At 36.1% G+C, this 24,024-nt stretch overlaps 2 protein-coding genes across 3 annotated transcripts in view; one reads left to right on the top strand and one right to left on the bottom strand.

Moving 5' to 3' along the window:
• The window catches only part of LOC106883440 (adenomatous polyposis coli protein), a 188,252-nt gene that overhangs the window by 136,674 nt on the left and 27,554 nt on the right, over positions 1-24,024 (top strand). For both annotated transcript variants that reach the window (XM_052967125.2, XM_052967124.2), the window contains exon 4: positions 13,954-14,107. In XM_052967125.2, coding sequence (XP_052823085.1) covers positions 14,063-14,107 — 45 coding nt within the window. In that variant the 5' untranslated portion in view covers positions 13,954-14,062. The remainder of the gene's footprint in view (positions 1-13,953; positions 14,108-24,024) is intronic.
• Positions 799-5,383, bottom strand: LOC149136068 (uncharacterized). Its single transcript, XM_089350069.1, has 2 exons — positions 4,853-5,383; positions 799-888 (listed from the first exon to the last, which is right to left on the bottom strand). The coding sequence occupies exons 1-2, from the start codon at positions 5,381-5,383 to the stop codon at positions 799-801; spliced, it is 621 nt and encodes a 206-aa protein (XP_089206195.1).

Below are 24,024 nucleotides of genomic sequence, written 5' to 3'. Positions count from 1 at the left end.
AATGTGTCTGTTTGAGTATGTTTGCATACTTACATACACACCTATATTGTAAATATGTTGTATGCATTGAGATGGCTGATTATAAGAACAGTGAAGTAAAAATCTATCAATGAAAGCAATATTAATGGAAATAAAAAAGTTAGAGATTGTTCAATAATTACATACTTTGCTTAAGTACAAATCTATTTTCATAGTAGACAGATAGTTATTGATGTGTTTTCCTAGTCAACCTTGAATGCACAGGCCTATGGCATATAGGTTTCAGTTGTGCAATCCACAGATTCAGTAGTCCATCTAGTTGAGGACCACACTACCAGCTCTAATATGCAATGGTTTGTTGAATGAGACTCAGTGTAGTGATATGAAAATGTTATATCATCTCCACTGACCAGTCTGTTCTGTAGACCCAGTATGTTGATTATAGGTTTGAGTCCTACAGTGAGAACATTCTGTAATGTTTCCTTAGGCCCATAGTAGGACTGAAAACCAATACTGCAAGTTAATGAAGCACCTTTTAATTATATACTGCTTCTGTTTTTGTTTTTCTTTTTGTAGCTGTGAGCTGTTACTACCCAAGATTACAAAGGAGTCTCTTCACAGTTATTCACTCTTCTAAAATTAGCTGCCAAATATCTTCCCACTTCTCTGCCATGTTAAGAAAGGAAGCAAAACATATTGACAAATTCAGTTTAAGTAGAGAGGCTATAATTGATTGAATTTGTCTTATATATCATTTATATCAGTAATTTAACCAGTTCTGAAAATATTAGAAGACAGAATATGATAAACATAGAATATCTAAATTCCTGTACCACTATTTTCACATTCAAGCCAATAAAAGAATTTCTGAGAGTTCAACCATTTCTCCCTTCTATCACACTCTAGCATCTAAAAAAACAACAAAAGCATATTAGATTCTTAGGTGTTATGTTTGAAAAATAAAACTACTGGATGGTCACACTTGAGTGTCTTTAATCATAGGCCTTTTTAATTGGGCCTCGCCTTTGACTAAAGCACCACAACGACATATATGACACAATAAAATTCTGATGATTGATTGACTAAGAGGAAGCCTCTATGTTGTTGCTTGATATGCTAAAACAGCAGCTGAACCCCCTTCATCACACCATACTATCATGAAATAGACTGAAACAGACATGGCTTAAACACCGTTGATCATAGGTCTGCTTGATCAAAAAGTAAATATGCAGGCATAAGTATCAAATCGTGAACCAAAGAAGTAACACGAAATGTATATGTCTTTACCGAGAGCATCAGTATACTTTAAAATACCAATATTATATGTTAATGACACATGCTTTACTTGTAGAAAAGAAATGATCATAATGAAATTAAAACTCAAGAATTCCAACAGCTTCCTGTTCAACCATCTTCAAACCCACCAACCACTTCAAACAATTTTTTTAGTTTCTAATTTCTCACAGGTGGAAAAGATTCATGTCTTGATTTTTTTGGTACATATGTGTGTGGAAGGGGCATTATTGTTTTTCCTTCTAGTAGTAGTAGTAGTTGTTCTGTGCTGTCTTTGTGATAAGATGAAGTGGGAAAAAACAAGAAATTACTCATCAATTATAATTATAGTAATCTTTTCAACTATAGGCATAAGGCCTGAAATTTAATGGGAGAGAACTAGTCAATTACATTTCCTACTTATTTTTGATAGATTGGTAGAATTGTTGAAGTATCAAACAAAATACCTTTCAGTATTTAACTATGACCCTTTATGTTCTAAGTTCAAATCACTTTGAAGTCAACTTTGCCTGACATTTTCTCAGGTTGATAAATAAAGTACCAATCAAGTGCAACAGTCAGTATAACTGATTTATCTCTTCCTCTCCTAATCCAAATTTTCTGGTCCTGAGTCTATATAAGAAATTATTATCATTGATTTTCTGTCTACCTCTCCTGTATCTTCTACTTCCCTTAAAAAAAAAAAACTTAGCAATATAAATATATAAATAGTAAATAAATATATCTTACATATTCAGTTTAACTTAGAGAAGATAAAGTGTTAATATTTATTATGTAGGTAAGGCAGTGAGCTGGCAGAATCATTAGCATGCCAAGCAAAATGCTTAGTGGCATTTCATCCGTCTTTATGTTCTGAGTTCAAATTCTGTCAAGGTCAACTTTGCTTTCATCCTTTCAGGATTTTAGGGTCAATAAAACAAGTACCAGGGTTGGTGAAATAAGTAATCGACTTACCCCTCACCCTAAATTGCCGGCATTGTGCCAAAATTTGAAATCAGTATTTATTATGTAAGTTAAGGTTATATTCTGGATGCCATACATATACAAGAAAAAAATTCTTAATTGAAATTTCCGTTTTAGTCTGAGTAATAAAACAAAAACCCTAGTAGCAATTGTGAGTGACTCACAGGAGAAAAAGGGGAGATAATTTCAAGAAGAGTTATAGGCACAGGCATGGCTGTGTAGTTGAGAAGTTTGCTTTGAAACCACATCGCTTCGAGTTCAGTCTCACTCTATGGCACCTTGGGAAAGTGTCTTCTTCTATAGCGCTGGTCTAACCAATATCCTGAGCATGAATTTGGAGGACAGAAACTGTGCAGAAGCCATTTGCATGTGTTTGTGTGTGTATTGTTTGTGTTTCACTGGTGTTGTTTTGTTTACATTCCTGTAACTTAGCAGTCAACAAAAGGAAACCAATAGAATAAGTATTAGATTTTGAAAATATGTACTGAGGTCGATTTACTCGACTAAATCTTTCAAGGCAATGCTACAGCATGGCCACAATCCAATAACTGAAACAAATAAAAGAATAAAAGGATTAACTTTTTAATGGTTGTCACTAGGTTTTTCTTTACTTTCTCCAGCTTGGAGGTAAATTTCAATACAGAATTTTTAGTGTACTGTCGTAATGTAATTTGTTAAGTACAATAAATAAAATAACCAAACAACAGTAAAAACAATGTAACAAACTAACAAATCTCTTACGAACCAACAATCAATATTCCTTGCGAACTAACCAACCAACACCTTCCGACTTCACTGCGAACTAACACAAGCTTCACTTGACTATGAACTCTGAACTTCTGAGCTCACTTGGATTGTTACTATTTATACTTTACTCGGACCAATCTATCTCTCACAAAGGGGTGTCATAACTCTCATCACATCTCCCCTTTTGAGATTTCAACTACTGTGAGAAAGTGGAATTTTTCCTTTTCCTTTTTTCTTCCAACATCTCTCCCTCTTTTGTAGCTGTTGTATCATAATTGTTACCCGACTTTTAAGGTAGTATTGCTTGTTGCACACACCACTTTTTCTTTTTGTTATACTAAGCACTCTTGTTAGCATTCTTGTTGGGTTTTTTTCTTTTCTTTTTTTGAAAATTTAATATCTTTTTTGTTTAGGTATTACTTCCAGATATTCAGTCTATTTTCATTTTCTGAAGCTAATTCTACAGCGTTCAATATCACTCAGTGCTGGCTCTTCAAACATATCATATTATTCTTCGTTCTTCTGTATGTCTAATCTTTAACTGGTTAAGGTGTCTCTTATGTCCTGGATGTTGTCCTTTAATTAAATACATCATGTTATCTAATCTTTTGACTACAAGCCATCCTCCCAACCAACCTTCTTTACCATTTTTGTAATTTTTAAAATGAACTTTATCTCCTACTTTGAAATGCTTTGTAATATTTCTTGTATTTCTTTCAAATGTATTTTTTGTCTTTCCTTTATATGTATTTTTCCTGGCAATAATTTATTGAAAATCGATTTTATTTTATGTGTGAACATTAACTCTGCTGGTGACTTTCCTGAATTAATATTTGGATTTGGCATTATTCTATATATTCTCAAAAATTTTGTTAGTGACTCTTCATTATCTAGCTTGTTCCTAGCTTTCTTTAGAGCTCTTTTGAATGTGTTGACAAATCTTTATGCCTTCCCATTTGACCTCAGGTGGTAGGGATGGATAAAGATGTGCTTTTATGGCATGTATTTTGCAGAAATTTCTTAATTCATATCCCGTGAATTGTATTCCATTATCTGAAACTAAAATGTCTGGAACACCATATCGAGCAAATAACTCGAGTAGGAACTTTATTGTTGTCTTTGCTGTGAGTTTATTACATCTGCATACCTCTGGCCACTTTGTATAGCTATTCACAATGATTAGATAGTATGCACTGTTCACTGGTCCAGTGTAGTCGATATGTATCCTGGACCATGGGATCTCAGTCTCCGGCCACGATTGGTATTTTGGTGGTGGTTCTTTAGTCACCAATATGCAGCCTCTACATGCTTTCACTAATTTCCTTTTTATGCATATGGTCAGAGCTGCCCATTTTGCATAATCCACTTTTTCAGTGATTCCGTTTTTTCCCAATCTGTCCAACTCATCATCCAATTAAGCTTGAACACAAGTGTAACGTTATCATCTAATTCAAAACACACTTCGGTCTTTGTGTATAGACCTAGTTTGTCTAAGAGTACTTGTGGAAAACATTTTTAAAAATTTTCTCTTTAATTCTTCAGACAAATTATTTTTAGAGGGACAACCATTTACATTTTTACAATAGAGATTTATGGGGAGGCCCCATAAACTAAATAATTCTAACCAATCAGTACCCAACAGATCAATTGCATTTTTAATGACAAAGATTTTGGCCTTGCATATTTTCCCTCAAAATGTGGTACGAGTCCACATTTCACCTATGAAATGTAATTTGTTGCCTGTCACGGTATGAGCAGATTTTACTGTTTTTCTCAACATGGGTTTCCCCATTTTCTTCCATATGCCCATATTTATTATTGAAATATCACTTCCAGTATCCAATTGAAGTTTAATATGTATTATTTTTACTTGCACAAATTTTCTTATTTGGGAGTCGATTTTTGTTTCTGCGGAGAGCACTCTAGGATTTTTAATGTTTGACCTTTGTAATATTGTTTTGTAGTATGAACTCCTGTGACCAATTCTATTGCAACTGTAACATTTTTGATTTTTAAATGGACAGTCTTTCCTGAAATGCATCCAGCCCCATCCACATCCATAACATGGACTAGAACGTAACATTCTTCTTTGGTTGTTCTTTCCTGGTCGGCATATCTGTATTTTTGAGGAATCCTTTCCTTGAATATTTTCTACATCGTGTTTCAGGTTTACCATCCTTTGGCATTCTTCTGCCATGGACTGTAAGGTTAGATCTCGGTTTGCTTGTTCCAATTTAGAAAGAATTCTTACCCAAATTTCTGTATCTTTGCTTGCTGTAAGGCCTTGTACGAAAATAAGACACTTGAACATCTCAGGTGTAAGTTCTTTGAGGTTAAAACTTTCACACATTCTGTTGACTGTTCCTGCGTATGTGATAAAATCATCATTCTCTTTTTTCATTATATTCCCACAGTCTATTTGAGTGTTAAATAGAGAAGTTCTATCATCGAATATGTTGGAAAGTAATTTTATTGTTTCTTTAAAACAAACTTGATTGGGTATTTTGGGCAATATGAAATTACAGTAATGTTCATACTCTAACAGAGCTAATTTTCAAAATAACAATATCATTTTTTGTTTGTCTGACCATGATTTGGAATCTTGCTTAAAAATCTCCTCATACCTTCTGTAGTATGATGCAAAAAGTTATACCCTCCTCTGGGTTATAATTCATTAATTGAGTTTGAAATGCGATCTGCCAAAAACAAACTTACCTCATTTTTGAACTTCTTTGAATATAGCTCCAATAATTGTTGTTGTAATTGCTTCTACAACTCCTGTTGCTACTCTTATTGTTGCTTTTGCAACTGTACTATGGAAGCTAATAGGTCTTCCATTATTTAACAAGTTGTATCACGAACAAATTGTTAAATAACTTACATGAGCTTCGAAAACCTCATTGCCAGATGTTGTAACATAACTTATGTACCATAAATAAGATAAATAACCAGACAAATCTCTTTACGAACCAACAATCAATATTCCTTGCAAACTAACCAACTAGCGCCTTCCAACTCCCCTGCAAACCAACACGAACTTCACTCAGCTCCGAACTCTGAACTTCTGAACTCACTTGGATCATTACTATTTATACTCTACTTGGATCAGTTTATCTCTCGCAAGGAGGTGTAATAACTCTCATCACAACATGTACATATTTCAGTACATTATACCTTCACTAAATGACTTACCTAAAATTCATGTCATTGACCTATTCAATTTATTTCTCTTAAGTTCATTTTATTTTTCAATTATAAATATTTATTATTTCTACTTGATTTAGACACATTCAAAATATGGCTTTGAATGTAGTTCAGAATAAATCAAATATATATTACACTTTAGATATATAATATTCTGTTTGTACACACACATACACACACAAGCGCGCGCGCACACACACACACTGGCCAGCCTCTACCAGTTTTCTTCCGATTTGGCAGCAATTTACTTTACTCCTGACCTACCTGTCTGGGATAGCTAAATGAACAGAAACAAACAAAAACAACTCTATATATTACACTACATCATACATGTACACACCCCATACACTACCAAATTCTATAAATCAACAACCCCTAAATAGTTTAGCAATGCAGCTGCAATACAGGTTATGAGAAGGTGGCACCATCAACAAGAAGGCTGTACCAATAATAACAACAACAACATAAGGATATTCAATTGCAAGAGATTCATCTGTACTAACAACTGTTATAAGAAATCATTTCTTTAGATTAGCAACTGAGTTAACATGCGATAGGGGAATTGGCCCTGTTGGTAGCTTAACCATCATACTGAATCTGTTCTAATCTTAGTCTTTATCAGTTAAACACACTTGAGTTTCTCTCTCTCTTTCTCTTTCTCTCTCTCCCCCTTTCTCTCTCTCTCTCTCTCCCTCCCTCCCCACTCTTAAATGTCCTATTACATAGGATCAGAACCTCTGGGAAGAAGCGTTCTCTTCAAACCCATATACCAGTATTTTCTTTGACCTTGGCTCTGAAGCATTTGGGGAAAACAAAACCTTCCAGCCATGTCTGACATCAGAATATTCTGGCTAAGCCATACAATTATGAACTACACTCAAGAATTATCACCTGCAAACTGAAGCCTTTGGGTAAGAAGCACCATCCTAGCACACATTCACACCACCCTCTAACCTACTTTATCATGATAAAAATTGCTTTACCAATCAAATTCTCTCTTTTTAATTATTACTATGTCCAGATACATTTCACCCTCTCAACATCATTAACACTCAATAAAATAGACCCTACACTGAAGAACTGCCAACAAATGTTATTTGATGCCACTTATTACTATTACAACAGTCTCTGCTCCTAGATTTTCTTAGAGCTTCTGTCATCAGGATTATTGAGATAAGGATAGAAATTATGGTTGGTGCCTCATTTGCAATGTCTTCTTCATAGTGCATCAAGAAAAAAAATGCTTTCACCTAATGTGGTCTAACTGTAGACATCCAACTGTCTTAACGGATAACTAAACAACAGTAGTTGCTCTTAAACAATATGTTATTAAGCTTAGGGAGGTAGTTTAGGTGTATAAGGAGTATCTTTTAGTTGTTTCAATCTTTCAACTGCTGCTAGGCTGAGGCACCATCTTGAGCTTTATATTTTTTCAAAGAATATATACATATGTATGTATATTCTTTTACTCTTTTACTTGTTTCAGTCATTTGACTGCGGCCATGCTGGAGCACTGCCTTTAGTTGAGCAAATCGACCCTGGGACTTATTCTTTGTAAGCCTAGTACTTATTCTATTGGTCTCTTTTTGCCGAACCGCTAAGTAACGGGGACATAAACACACCAGCATCGGTTGTCAAGCAATGCTAGGGTCACACACACACACACACACACACACACACATATATATATATACATATATACGACGGGCTTCTTTCAGTTTCTGTCTACCAAATCCACTCACAAGACTTTGGTCGGCTCAAGGCTATAGTAGAAGACACTTGCGCAAGATGCCACGCAGTGGGACTGAACCCGGAACCATGTGCTTGGTAAGCAAGCTACTTACCACACAGCCACTCCTGCGCCTTTAGTTGAACAAATTGACACCAGTATTTATTTTTAAGCCTGGCACTTATTCTAGTGAACCCTTTTTGCTGATTGTTGAGTGTGTGGAGGGAGGACAAACACAGACATGCACATACACACATATGATAGACTTCTTTCACTTTCTGTCTACCAAATCCACTCATGAAGTTTTGTTTGGCCCTAGACCATAGTGGAAAGCACATGACCAAAGTGTCACACAGTGGGACTGAACCCCAACCATGTGTTTGGGAAGCAAGCTTCTTACCACACAGCTATGCCAGCACCTATATTTTTTTACTGTACCAAAAGGGAACAGAAACTCTTCTACTCATATACACAATGAAAATAAAAAACTTACTAGCAACCACTGTGACAAGGTAACTTCAGCATGGTCTCTTTATTTGTTAGAAATAGCGTCCATATCTTCCTCAAATCATTCTGTGCAGTGTTTCTCAATCTTTTTGATTTCATAGCCTACTAGAGATCAAATAAACTGTTTTATAGTTAAAAATTTAGAAAAAAGATAGAGAAAATTCTTTACTTTATTTTAATAATCATACTTGTATATGACAAAAAATTATGAATAATTCATTTTTCAAGACACTGATGAATCAACATGAATTTTCAAAAGCCTCAAATTATATTTTTTTAAAATCCAGTGCACCCACATACCTCTTGCATCACTGCACATGTTTGAGAACCATTGACCAAAATATCTTTAAAAAAAAAAAAAAAAAAAAACGAAAGACAATTAAATAGTGGGTATCTAGTTTTAGTTACAATATGTTTGGAAACAGCTCCAAATAAGATAGTCAGAACTGAAACATTTTTATAATAGATAGGTCTGCTCTATCGTAGCTGACATTGGATTGAATAACAACAACCCCTACAATGATACTGTGTGCAACAGTATATTGCTAAGTTTAGTTGGATAATTTAGATGTCTATAAAAAGTACCGAATGAGATTGGGTGCTGTTCTAGCTCCAGTTCTTCCAAATGACTAATATCCTGCCATTCACAACTGGCTTCTTTCCAGATTACAGCTTAAATGAACTGTGCCATGTAAAACATTTAAAAAACATTGTTTGAACTTCAATAATCACCATTCCACTTTACACTCTTTACATACACTCACACACATAAACATATATGCATATGTGTGTTTGTACACCTATGTGTGTGTGTGTGCACAAACTTTATTTACATCCATAGCTATATGCATTTATATGCACATAAAATGTGCATGCATGCACATGAACACAATTGTTCTTTTTGCCTTTTTCTCTCTTCCATCCAATTTTTCACCTTGTTTTTTCTCGTTTATTTTCTTAATTCCCTCCACCTTTCTTTTCATCTATCACTGTATTCTCCTTCTATATTGCTTTCCCTGTTTATGTAACCCTTACTACTATCCTCCCTTTATGTAGATATGCATAAGTGTGTAATCTATGGTTATTTTAGAATAGGCAAAGATCTCTCTCTCTCTCTCTCTAATTGAAATCCTAATATATATCTACATACACAGGCCTCCTCTGCTCAGTCTGCTTCTCTAAAAAATCCCTCACAAAGCTTTGATTGACCCAATGTTGTGAGAGAAAACACTCAGTGGTGGAATCATACCCAGAACAACATGATTGTGGAGCAAATTCCTTATCAACAGACAGTCATGCTCCCACCTATACCCGGATGGGAATAAATCAATTAGAATGAACATTGATCAAATACCCGCTTCATTGTATGGGAAAGGGACAGCAGAGCGAAAATGACAGTTGATGAAAGAAGGATTAAGGGATTTGAATAGGAAAGCCATAACCAAGGCACATATTCATCCAGCTCTCCTGGAATGTTTGCCAAAGGATATTGATCTACTTCTAGGAATTACTAAATAGGCTTCTGAGCCAACAAGAGATCCTCTACTTGATTTTCTAGAAATAACAGCTAAATCTTCCTTTGATCACATTCTATCATCTTTAAAGAAAAAAAATGATATATTGTATGATGTGGCTCTACTGAGGGAGGGGAAAAAATAGGATGGCCACTACTGGAATGTCTTTTGATCAAAGATTTGCAATATCTGATCTGACTTTAGACTAAACAACAGCAATGACAACTAAATAAGCTTAGATCTAATCTCAGTTAAATCAAAGTACACAAGAGCTGAAATGGTGTACAAAAAAAAAAAAAAAAAGACATTTGTTTCAATCACTCAAAACATTCAAACTTACAACCTTGTCTGAAATGTGTGAGTTTTACGATGAATCACTCTTGCAATTAGCAAAGATTTACAAATACAAATATAAAAAATAAAAAAAACATGCTTTCTTTTTGCATAGAACACATTACTTTTCATGTGTATGCATATACATGTGTGTGTATGCATATACATGTGTGTGTGTGCATATAGATAGATAGACAGACAGGTGCATGTGCACACACACACATCTGCACATGCACTGACGCCAAATACCGCACATATGCACACATACTTGCAAAAATACTCTGTTGATGTTAAAATTCCAATGAAAGAGCTTTGGATTTAGATTAGAAACCAGCTCTTTCTCTATTGGCAAGAAATATTGAAATAAAACTGAACAATGACCTACATACATACATACACACACATTTTCATATTAAAAATCCACAGTAATAGGATGCACAATTACCTTACTCATCTCTATTTCTTAAAAATTCCAACACAATTAAAATGGCCTGTGTCTCTCATTAGTTTAGAATTTTAAATGAAGCGCAGAAAACAACAAAAAATGAAAGTCGCTTGGTGAGTAAAGCAATTCAAACAGTATTTCTGACAGAAACAGAAAGCAAAATATTTCTAACATGGCTTTTGAGGGAAGCAAGAGAGGAAGGCAATGTTAGGTAAAGAAATGGATGGGAACATAATAATTAAGCTAATAATAACAACTGAGAGAGAGAGAGAATCAAAAATGGTGAGAAATGAAGAAAAAAAGACAGAAATAGAAAAGCCATTTGGAGAAATGAAACTAGGGAAAGATCAACAATCAAAGAGAAGATAGATATATAGTAAAGTGGAGAAAGAGAAAGATGGACAGTAAATGCAAGGAAAACAGAGCGGTAGGGAAGCAGAAAGTACATTCATTATTAGATGAAAAGAAATAGGCAGACATAAAAGAGAAACATTTTTTCTGAATTACAACAGTTAAATAGATGCAGAGATGCTTGTATTTTTTCTTTTTGTAGTTTTTTTTTATCATATTAGTCATTTATTCCCCATACACATACACACATTCTTTCTATATTATGTTTTATAATAATTACATGAGAAATATTGAAAACTGATAATTTTTTTTTTATTATATAAATGGCTATGAGATTAAAGTACTGATTTATTACTGACTGCATGGACATGATGAGTTCAGACCTTACTACACAACAGCCATTGTATTGTGCCTATGCCCTCCTGAGCAAGACGCATAACTGCTTTCCTCAGTTTACTTTATTGACACAAAAACCCTGGTTCAGGTTCTAATTTCACTAGCAAACCCATGTCATTAAAAATGCAAACATTTTTACTAATGATAGAAAATGGTACATCAAGACTATGGGAGAAACCATTGATAAATGACGGTAGTTGAGTAAATATATGTACATACACAGAATTGAAGCACTTGGACTATCAAATAGATACAGATGTAACTTCTTAGTTAAAAATATCATCCACTTAATATATGAAACTTCCACTTTTCCCTGCTTGCATGGTTCAAACAGATTTTGTACAGCTGAATACCTTCCCTGTCATCAACCCTTGCCTATTTAAAGGAAGGTAATATTTCACCATGCTCAGACATGTTTTCATGGAAAATTGGAAATGGACACCACTTGCATAACAGTAACACTGGTTTAAAAGTGTGTGTGTGTGTATGCCATTATAGTGTCCAAAATAGTGCTTCATACAAATGCTACCAAATTACATGATTCAGATTATTCTTGTATAAGCAGAGGGCATTGATATAGAATCAACTCCACCACAGTGTGCAATTGTATCAACAGGTGTATCCTTGCATAGTAAAGTGACTCCTGACTTTAATGTGATATTTATTATTGTTAACCACATGAAAATTAGCATATTGCTAAAAATATACTTACATGTGTGTGTACATACATGTGAATATGATCATCATCATTTAATGTTTGTGTTCCATGCTAGCATAGGTGGGATGGTACTACAAGATCCAGCCAGGCTGAAGCCTACACAAGACTTCTGTGACTGTTTTGGTAGGATTTTTACAGCTAGATGCCCTTCCTACACCAACCACTCAGCAGAGTGGACTTAGTGCTTTTTGTGTGGCACAAACACAGGCGAGGTCAGTTTTGGCAAGGTTTTTACAGATGGATGCCCTTCCGAACACCAACCACTTTACAGTGTGGACTGGGTGCTTTTAAGTGGTACCTGCACTGACAGGGTCACCAAGTACTTGCAAGACAAAAACTTCTAAGAGGGAAGGAGGCATTGGAGGAGGTGATGATGAAAAGGTTATAGTGAGACAGATACAGGTGTCTTGCTGTAGAGGAAGTACAAGGTTACCCAGCTGGAGAGAGAAAGATCAGGTATGAAGACAGAAATAGGTGTGCTACCGCAAAGAAAATACACGGTTGTCCAATCTGAGGGAAGTGCAGGAGAAAGAGAAAGAGAGAGACTGGGAAACCGCAGGATGGAAATGGTGGCAAAATGCCAGGCATACTCACAAGGGACGGGGATCAGAGTATAAATGAGATAGTCGAGTAAAAGAAGAGAGAAATATAGATAATGGCAAGTACCAGGGCATACACTTGAGGTTCAAATGCCATAATATATATGTGTGTATATATCATCATCATCATCATCATTTAACATCTGTTTTTCATGCTGGCATAGATTGGATGGTTTGACATCTTGAAATCAGCCCTCACTAATTCATGCCATGTCTTCCTGGGTCTCCATCTTCCACAGGTTCCATCCATTTTAAGCAGTTGCACTTTTTACAGTTGTCTTCATTAATATGCACCACATGTCCAAACCATCAGTTTTCTCTCTTGCATACTACATCTGATTTTTCTTATACCAAACTTTTCTCTCAACAAATTTGCACACTGATGTTGTGCATCCATCAGAGCATACTGGCTTCATTCCTTTCCAGTCTTTGCACCTCCTCTGCATTCAGCGCCCATGCTCACTAACATGGAGCATTGCTGTTTCATACACAAGCATCATACAATCTACCTTTTACTCTGAGGGAGAAAATTTTTGTTGCCATAGGAGGTAACAGCTTTTTCAGCTTTCTCCAGGGGAACCAGCAACATGTTAATGGAGTCCAGAGTAATAGACCACTGGCTCAGCCTAAATAAAGTGTGTGTGTGCATACATGTGTGTAATGTGAGGGTGTATAGCCTAATGGTTAGTGTGTTGCACTCACTTTTGTGAGATCATGGTTTTGATTCCCAGATCAAGTGATGCATTGTGTTCTTGATCATTTCACCACCTGACGTGCAGTACACCATGCGCTTGTTCAGGCAATGTTAATTTGATGGAGAGAGTGAGCTAATGTACAGCACATACATTTTATCACTATAAGCAAATCAATTGTGCAGGTCATTCAACAAAAACTAAACACCCATACATCATCTTCAACAGGAGATTTCATCATACATATAATTACAAAAGAGTTAAAAAAAAAAAGTGGATCAAGGTTTTCCCTATCTGAGAAACTGACATGTTGGGAAAACACAAGATCACAGACTATAAATCCTGCCAAAATGAACTACAATATTCTTCTTATGGTATTGGGTACTTTTTTCTTCCCTTCATTAAACCCACCAAATATATATTATATATGTTTATTACTCTGCTTTTTAATAATCCTGTTTTTGTTTTCTAAATTTGTTTCAGATCTCCATCAGACTTTCAAAATTGCAGATATCCATGTTATAACGGTTGCATTGAAAGTATCACTGTTGGTTTAATTCAAGATTCATGATGTTCCAGGCAGCTCCCCAAAATGATCATTTACAGACATACCAATACAGAAGATACTCCACACATTGTAAGGAAACAGTTCAACATTTTTATTATTTTTACAGAGATGTACTTGCATAGCAAGTGACCTGATCTGAGATCGTGTGCTGAAACAAAAGCAATTGCAGCCTGGTAGGTGTTTATAAGCCATTTAAAATACACACAAAAACCGTTAGATTCACTTCAACATTTAAATTTAATTTGCCAAAATATTTTCATCACTTTCAGACTGCGACCAGAACACTGACAAAATTCTGTACTGCATGGAATTTTGTCAGTGATCAGGTCGCAGTCTCAAAGCAACGAGAATATTTTGGCAAATTAAATTTAAATGTTGAAGTGAATCTAATGGTTTTTGTGTGTATTTTAAATGGCTTATAAACACCTTCCACGCTGCAATTGTTTTTGATTTTTATTATTGTTATTATTATATCCTTATTGAAAACTGTAAATAGAGAAATATATATATAAATTATATATTGAAAGTGCATGTGTATGAGGGGTGTATGAAAAGTCTTGAGCCTTAAAAAAACAAAACATGGTACAAGACTTCAAGGTTCAAATGCCTTGACGGGTTATAACTTTTCGTTCACTCCTCGTATGTCTGCATGCGTGTTTGTGTTTGTGTATTTATATATATATATATATTAGAAAAAGGGGATTAAAAATCCAGGTAGATATCAACAATAAAGCACTCAGCTCTGAAAGAATTTAGTTAACAATATCCAACAATTAGACACCAGTAAATGTAAGTAGATTACACAGCCAAGCTAAATTTTCATGTATGACAAGTAGATCCAAATAACCTTTAGAAGAATTTTGAGAAATTCAGAGTATTTCGAAAATCAAGGTTCTATTGTATATATGTATTTATATTTATACAGTCAATAGGTGATATCTAGAAATGCTCAGTATAGAAAACACGTAACTGTGTTCAAATGATTTGAACTTAAACTCTGAAGTATTTATTAAGGACTAGGTCTACAAGATAAAGAGTGGCCATAAGAGAACTCCAGGTGATATGGAGATAGTGATGCAGATAAATGCAGACAGGTTTAATATATCGCTGTTGTATATGTGTGTATATTTATATACATCAAACCTATTCACATTTATCTGCACTACTGTGTGTATGTGTGTGTTTCTTCTTCTCTTGATGTTTCAGGATTGTTATAAACAAGCATCAGGAGTCATTCGTTACCAGTCTTCAGTATAAAAATATCTGGCTGTGAGAAAATATTACCGTGCTTAGAAACATAAGGATTGGTGGTAGGAAGAGCATCCAGTCATAGAAAATCTGCTTCAATGAATTCAGTCTAATCCATGCAGGCTTGGGGAACTGAACGTTAAAGCAGTGATAATGATGTACGTGTGTGTGTGTGTGTGTGCATACACACACGCTTGTTATACACAGGCCAATGGATGTTATTCTCAGTTTGACCTCATATTCTCAGTGCTATTTATTTTAATGACTGAATTGTGATAAAATTAAAACAAGAATCAGTGAACTTCGACACTAATTGCTCTCAGAGCAGTGTGGGACTGAGCCATAATATTTTAGCATATAAAAAAAAGGTTTAAAAAAATACAGCATGTTTAGCACATGTGGGACTTAACCAAATCCACTTTCCTCATCCTCATTACTATATCTGCTACTACTTCTGCAGTTGGTGAGAGTTATGAGAAATTCTTTTGTAAAGAAAGACACAAACCTTGCCCCCTTCTTTTCCTCCTTCTTTCAGGTGTAAAATTAACCAGAGACTGATTTGATTTCAGAATTGGAAAGCATTTTACCTTGGATATCATGCAATCTTTCAGTCTTGCACTTTACTATTTCATTCATCTTGATGTAGTAAACTGATTACAACAAGAATTGTTGTTGCTGTTATTTTCATTATTATAGCAGAATCTGTAGTGTCAAATAAACATATAGTGAATTTAGTTACATCCATTCATGTTCTGAATTCAAATCCCGCTGAAGTTGACTTTTCCTTTCATCAACTCAGGGTTGATGATAATGATTGTGATGCTAGTGATAAAAACAGCAACAACAATAATGATAATAATAATGGAATTGACATAAGGGTAGACCATGCTCAAAAAACTGCTCCATTGGGAGCAGCAAGGATTTTGAGATTGGTACTTGGGTGTTGAGTATCTTCCATGATACTTAACATCCAGGTACCAAGTGTTATAATTTGTAGAAGGGAGACCCTGAGAGACCTTTGACAACAAGTTTTCTCTCACAGAATTAACTGGAGCAAGTAAGATTGAGAGCTCTGAGAAGTAAAGCAAAATAATATAATAATAATAATAATAATAATAATAATAATAATCCTTTCTACTATATGCACAAGGCCTGAAATTTTGAGGGAGGGAGCTAATCAGTTACATCAACCCCGATGCTCAATTGGTGTTTATTTTATCAACTCCAAAAGAATGAAAGGCAAAGTTGGCCTCGGTGGCATTTGAACTCAGAATGGAAAGGCAGACAAAATGCTTAGCAGCATTTTGTCCAGCATGCTAACGATTCTGCCGGCTCATTGCCTTAATAATAATAATAATGGTTTTAAATTTAAGCACACGTCCAGCAGTTTGGTCTGATACTTTATTTTTTTGACCCTGGAGGGATAAAGGCAATGTTCACCATGGCAAGAATTGAAGTGAGAACATAAAGAGCCAGAAGAAAAGTCACAAGGCATTTTATCTTTAATAATAATGATAATAATAATTAGAAGTTGTGGAAGCAAATTTTGTGTACTATTTTGAAACAACACTGGAGTTTATTTACTTATCACCAAGAAAAAAAATTGTAATTTACTTTTTTTTCATTTCCTCCCCTTAAAAATTTATTTTGGTGTTTCATTTTCTCTTCAGTTTCTTGCTTGGAATTTTGGGTGGGGTTGAATCTTGTATAAATTTAAACTAGGAACATCTGATTTAGAATTAGTAGACATTTTTTTACTGTTTTACCAGATTTAGACAGATACATAACCATATACTTAAAATGTTCACTCTACAGGTACATGGTTCCAAGGTTGCAATCCTCTGGATTGGCCCTTGGGCAAGTGTCTTGTACCAAAATTGTGTTGACAGAAATTGTGCAGAAATCTGGCAGAGGGGCTCTATAGATTTCAGACCAGCATAGCAAAACCAATGTGTAATAATTCTTTCTACTAAAGGCACAAGACCTGAACTTTTGGGGAAGGGGACTAGTTGGTTTTGTCAACCCCATTACTTGACCGGTTCTTACTATATATAAGATGAAAGGCAAAGTTGACCTTGGCAGAATTTGAACTCAGAATGCAAACACAGATGAAATGCCACTAGATGTTTTGTCTGGAGTGCTAACAATTCTGCCAACTTGCTGCCTTACAGATATATAATAATGGTCTCAAATTTTTGTATAAGGCCAGCAGTTTCAGGGAAGGGACTAAGTTGATTGCATCAACCCCAGTGCTTAACTGGTACTCATCTTTCAAAAGTGCTAGTGATTGTTATCATGTAGTCTTAAGTTATCCCCAGTCAAGTAGATGTATGGTCAAAGGTACTCTGGCCACAACCATCCCGTCTTGTGTGCAGGGAATCCCAGATCACTTTATCCAATATGTACTCTTTTTTTAAGACAGTAGGGTGTGATTTAAGGGATATTAACTGCTATTTCTAGCCCTTTCATTGGCTCATTTATCAATAATATACATACCAGACTACAATATATACCCAAAAATACTCTTGAAGATGATATCCCAGCATGGCTACAGTGAAATTACTGAAGCCAGCAAAGAATCTCCATTATAACTTAGCTTGTGACATTTTTGAAGGAAGAGAAACAATCAGTGTATCCTCTTCCATTATCCATTTAATTTACAATACCTTAAGTTGTCTAGTGGGATTATATCTTTAATTCTCTTCTCCTTCCTGTTTAATTTTTCTTTACTATTTCCTCCCTACCTCATCTCTCACACTTGCAAGTATTTGCTTTTACATTCTGTCTATCCTTATAACTCTATATCTTCCACACACACACATACTCTTTCTCTTCCTCTCTTTCTCTCTCTCTCTCTCTCTCTCTCTAGCTATCTACTTTTCTCTCCTTCTCCTTTTCTGTCTAGTTGGCTAGATTTCTTTCTTTCTCTCCCCCTCTATCTCTCTTTGTACTTGTTTCTATCTATCCATCTATCTTCCTTCTCTTTTTCATAGTCTCTCTCTCTCTGTTTTGAATTTTCCAAAAGTTCACACCACACAGTGTGGTTTGGAGAGGGATGGACTATGCTGTTCTCACACATTAACTAGACTGCAAGAAAAGGAAGTTTTCAATGGTGCCCCTATAAACCAATGGATTCTGGGATTAACCATCATCATCATTGCCATTGTCATCATCCATATCTTTCTAAACTACCCTCAATCCAAACATACACATCTGCACACACAGACACACCCACATAAATACACATGTGCTTATGCACACAGAGGCAGAATGTCACCCAGCTTTGGTTGACAAGAAAGGAATGAACAAGATGTAACTGATACTGTACGTATGACCATGGGTGACATTTTACATATAAGATATTTCTCTCTCTCACTGCCATTTTGAGACAGTTTAAGTGTTGCTATTGTTGATTTTATTGTTGTTGATGTAGTGGTAGTGGTAGTATATTTTGTGAGGGTTATATTGAGTATATTTTTAATGAAAAGAGTGTAACACCAGTAAATTAAGCAGACGTGATGGTGAGGTCGTTGTCACCACCAATGTTTTCCTTATTGTTAAGGTCATTACTATCCTCTCATACCTGCTGCATACTTCATCATTCATACACGCTTCCTCCTACACACAAACACACACGCACACACACATACGCATATATGTGGAAGTGGTAGACCCAGGAAGACCTGGGATGAGGTGGTGAAGCATGACCTTCGAACATTGAGCCTCACAGAGGCAATGACAAGCGACCATGACCTTTGGAGATATGCCATGCTTGTAAAGACCTGTCGAACTGAGTCAAGTTATAGTCATGGCTAATGCCAGTGCTGCCTGACTAGCACCTGTGTCGATGGCACATAAAAATACCATTCAAGCACAGCCAATGCCAGTGCCGCTTGACTGGCTCCCGTGCTGGTGGCACGTAAAATACACCCACTACACTCTTAGAGTGGTTGGTGTTACGAAGGGCATCCATCTGTAGAAATGTTGCCAAATCAGATTGGAGCCTGGTGCAGCCTCCCGGCCTGCCGGTTCTCGGTCAAACCATCCAGCATGGGAAGCGGATGTTAAACAATGACGATGATGATGATGATATATATATAAGGCAGCTGTATCTACATCTACCTAACGATTTGTAATTTTTTTAACGCTAGACTTTATACTGTACTAATAAAGGTTTGTCTTTTGTTATTAAATGTCCTTTTTAATGTCAACTATATAAGGTTTCTTTAAAGGATACTTGTGTATATGTATATGCTTCGTTTTTGCATGTGTGTGTATAGGCCTTGTATGTATATGGGCTCTTATGTATGTGTATGTTTATCAGCCTGTCGTACTTTTGTATATCTGTCTTTCTAGATGTGTGTAGGTGTTTGTTCTATATATGTATATGACTGTTCTCTGTGTGTGTGTTTATGTACATTTTAACTACCTGTGTATATGTGTGTGTATATGCATATTATGTATGTATATGCCTGTTTTGTGTAGATATGTGTGTGTGGGTGTGCATGTTTTGTATATATGTGTGTCTGTTTTGTGTGTATGTGTTCTATATGTGTGCATATACATTTGTCTGTGTATATCTAAACAGAGAGAGAGAGAGAAAAGATGTAGGAGTTTGTATATCTCCTTAAAGATCCATGTGATAATGAGTGAATGAGTTGTATTCTTACGTATCTCTCCCAATGATTTGCTCAGCCAGCAACAGGGCTTAACTTGCTGAATCTACTTTTGATGATACCTACATTTCTCACCACACCACCATAAGCACATACACACATTCTTAAGACTGTGAACATCCTAGGTCTCAAGTTTAAAATGTTCTGGGTAGTATGTCCATAAAGTAGCAAGAACTGGAACGTAAGTGATAAGGTCAGAGTCACAGATCTGACCATTGAATTGTGTAAGCGTCCTGAGAGAAAAGTTGGTTATATGAAGCATTAGATGTGGTGTGCAAGAGAGATGACTGCGCTGGTATGGTCATGTGTTGCATACAGATGAGGACAGCTGTGTGAAAAAGTGTCACACCCTAGCAGTAGAGGGAACCTGTGTATGAAGCAGACCCAGGAAGACCTGGGATGAGGTGGTGAAGCACAACCTTTGGAGGTATGCTGTGCTTGAGAAGACCTGGTAAGCCAAATGAGACCGTAACCATGGCCTATGCCAGTCCAGCATAACCGGTCCATTTAAGAGTACCCTTCAATCATTGGGCAATAAACTGCACTTGTGAAGACCTGTTGAGTCAAGTGAAGTCATTGTCGTAACAGATGACAATACCACCTGGTTGGCACCTGTGCTGGTGGCATGTAAAAAGCACCATTCGAGTGTGATCGTTGCCAGTACCACCTGACTGGCTCCTGTGCCAGTGGCATGTAAAAAGCACCATTCAAGCACAGTCGATGCCAGTGCTGCCTGACTGGCTCCCGTGCCTGTGACATATAAAAAGCACCATTCAAGCGTGATCGATGCCAGTACCACCTGACTGGCCCTCATGTGCCAGTGTCACATAAAAAGCACCCACTACACTCTCAGAGTGGTTGGCGGTAGGAAGGGCATCCAGCTGTAGAAACTTTGTCAGATCAGATTGGAGTCTGGTGCAGCCTTCTGGCTTGCCAGCCCTCAGTCAAACCATCCAGCCCATGCCAGCATGGAAAGTGGATGTTAAACAACAATTATGATGATGATGATGATGCCCAGTCACACTAACTATGACTGAGCATTAGTTAGATACATAAGTTTAAAGAGGCAAGGTACTGAATGCCATATACACACACAAAAATTCTTAATCAATTAAAATTTCCTTTTAGGTGGAGAAAGAAACCAAAAATATAGATGCATTTTCTTAGCAACTCTCTAAGAAAAATGGAAGATAAATTCAAGAAGTTAAGAATTAATCTCTCAAATTTACATGCTTAGGGGGAAAAAAAAGTTGACCTTTGATGCAGACAAGTAGACCTCATCAACATGATATAATCTAACTAAACCTGAAAATCAATGAACAAAGATTTGTACACAAAGACAAAGGATTATGAATAGTTTCATTAGATCAGCTGTCTCTTGGTCATAGACTTACTAAAGTTGAGCTGATAATTACAATGGCTGTTACTGCTATTGTTATTAAAGTTGGCAAGTAGACAGATTCATTAGAGCCTTGGACACGTTGTCTTCTAATATTTCTTCTGATACTTTACATATGGAGTTCATGTGTCTCATCATCATCATTTAACATCTGTTTTCCATGCTGGCATGGGTTGGATGGTTTGACAGGAACTGACCAGCTGAAGAGCAGTCCAGGTTCCTTGTATGTTTTGGCATGGTTTCTATGGCTGGATGCCCTTCCTAATGCCAACCACTTTACAGAGTATACTGGGTGCTTTTACACTGCACCAGGTGTACTGGGTGCTTTTACACCCATGAGCCCATAAGATTTTAAATACTCAGCTGGAGAGGGATGTAGGGAACAGCCTATACGCAAGGACAACCACGCTCTTACTTAGCTTGACATGTCTTTTCAAGCACAACAAACCGCCTGGGGTCTCAGTCCCCTGTCATCCTCTCTGTGAGTCTCAACATCCATAGATCCTTTCTCACCACTTCATCCCCTGGTTTCCTGGGTCTACCCCTTCTATGTATTCCCTCTACAATTTGAGATCAGCACTTCTTGATGCAGCTGTCTTCATTCATATGCAGTACATACATACATATATATATATATATATATATATATATATATATATATATATATATACATACATATTGGGTTGGCAACTAAGTTCCTGCCGGGTTTTTTTTAATTTAAATTTTTTGTCGTGCAGCAGAAGAACTCCATGCTGCCGATTAGGTCTTTTCTCTTGAATAACCATGTTGAGTCATTCCATCTGTTGAACATAGAGTTCCATGTTGACCGTTTGATTCTGTTCAAGCAATTCATAATGGATAATCCCTTCCCAATACCACCATATGCACAACATCGTTTTACATGGATGAAGACCGTGTTTCACGTGCAGTGTTGCTTGTTTACCGGGGCTAAGCCATTCCTTATGCTGCTTCATATTGATGTACAGGCACCATTTTTCGTCGCCAGTAACGATTCAGTAAAGAAATCATTGCTTGTGTCCATGAGTTGAGCAGTGACGAGCAAGCAAACCAGCAGAGATTGTGGCTTGTTGATTTTAGTTGTTGTCACACACACACACATACACACACAAAGCATACATGCGGAAGAACACACATATGAAAAAAAAAAAAAAAACATGCATGTAGAAGAACAGATTCTTGTTGCCTGAAATTCTTCCTGACAGAACTGAAGAGGGTCACTTTACCATTTTTCCTCTCCAGCTTAACTTTCATCAACTTTGGGTGAGAATGACAGATATGAGCCAACTCTCAGTATGAATATGTAGACTGGGTGAGGGTAACTGATAGTCAGGGTAACTCAGGATCTGCCATGTTCCTTGATTGATGACTGGTGACTCTACATAACAGTCCTACTTGCTTTAGGAACACTTTATAAAATACAATTTTGCATACTGCATATGCTTCCATTTTTATATTCTCATTCAATTTCAATGTAAATGCACTCTGTTTTTGTAACCTATCCATATCATAACTCCTCATCACATTACCCTTGTGACAAATAAAAGAAATCATTATCATCTAAGGGTAGTGGATTACCAGAATCATTACAAGTGTCTGACTGAATGCCTTGTGATATTTGTTCTGGCTCTTTGTTCTGCATTCAAAATAAAATGCTTGTCAAAATTGGAGTTGATTTAATTGACTAAACATATCCCAAAATTGTTGGCTTTGTAATTACATTATGATTATTATAATGGGCTGGCAGAATCATTAGTACGCTGGGTGAAATGCTTAGCAGTATTTCATCTGTCTTTATGTTCTGAGTTCAACTTCCGTTGAGGTCGACTTTGCCTTTCATCCTTTCGGGGTCAATAGATTAAGTACTAGTTGAGTACTGGGGATCGATGTAATCGTCTTAACCCCTCCCTCAAACTTTTAAGCTTTGTGCCTTCAGTAGAAAGGAGTATTATTATTATTATTATTATTATTATTATTATTATTTACTTTTAATCTGCTTGTTTGCCACAATCACTTCCGAGACACACTTGGCATCCTAGGGCAAGTAAAGGAATCTTTCTTGGGTTTCTTGCAGGATCCAAGGATGACACTTTTCAAGTCAACAATGTATGCTTCAATTCCAGTGTCCTTCAGCCTCTGGGATAGTTTCAACTTGTGTCACTTTATCTGAGAATAGAGTAAGAGGCGCACACTCCATCACATGGTGATTCATGATTGTATGAAGCACCAGTGAGTATTTGGTTAGAATAATATTTGGCACTAAACAAGGGAATGAGGAGGATGTGCTGACTAAGGAGGAGGAGGAAATAGGTCTAACATCACCTGAAACTAAAATACCCATACGGCATGGGATGCTTTAGACCTCATCTACGATAATGGATGCTTATGGGTAGCTTTGAGTGCACTAGGTTCAATAATGGAAAATAGTCAGTCATACTATGCTTCAGTCTAACTTAGGTAGTGTCTTATGTGTGATTGCTTTTATTTTTGTGTTTCTTTTATTTAGATTTCATATAATTTATGTCTGTACCCATATATATTTATTTATTTGTATTATTTTAGACATTTTTAATATGTCTTAATATATTGTCTTTTGCCCATCCCTCATTTTTATATAATTTTCTACATTGTCATATTTTTGCTAT

The sequence above is a fragment of the Octopus bimaculoides genome, chromosome 4 (genome assembly GCF_046866305.1).
Source record: "Octopus bimaculoides isolate indiv1 chromosome 4, ASM4686630v1, whole genome shotgun sequence".
Taxonomy (NCBI): domain Eukaryota; kingdom Metazoa; phylum Mollusca; class Cephalopoda; order Octopoda; family Octopodidae; genus Octopus; species Octopus bimaculoides.
This window is presented reverse-complemented; position numbering and strand designations above follow the sequence as displayed.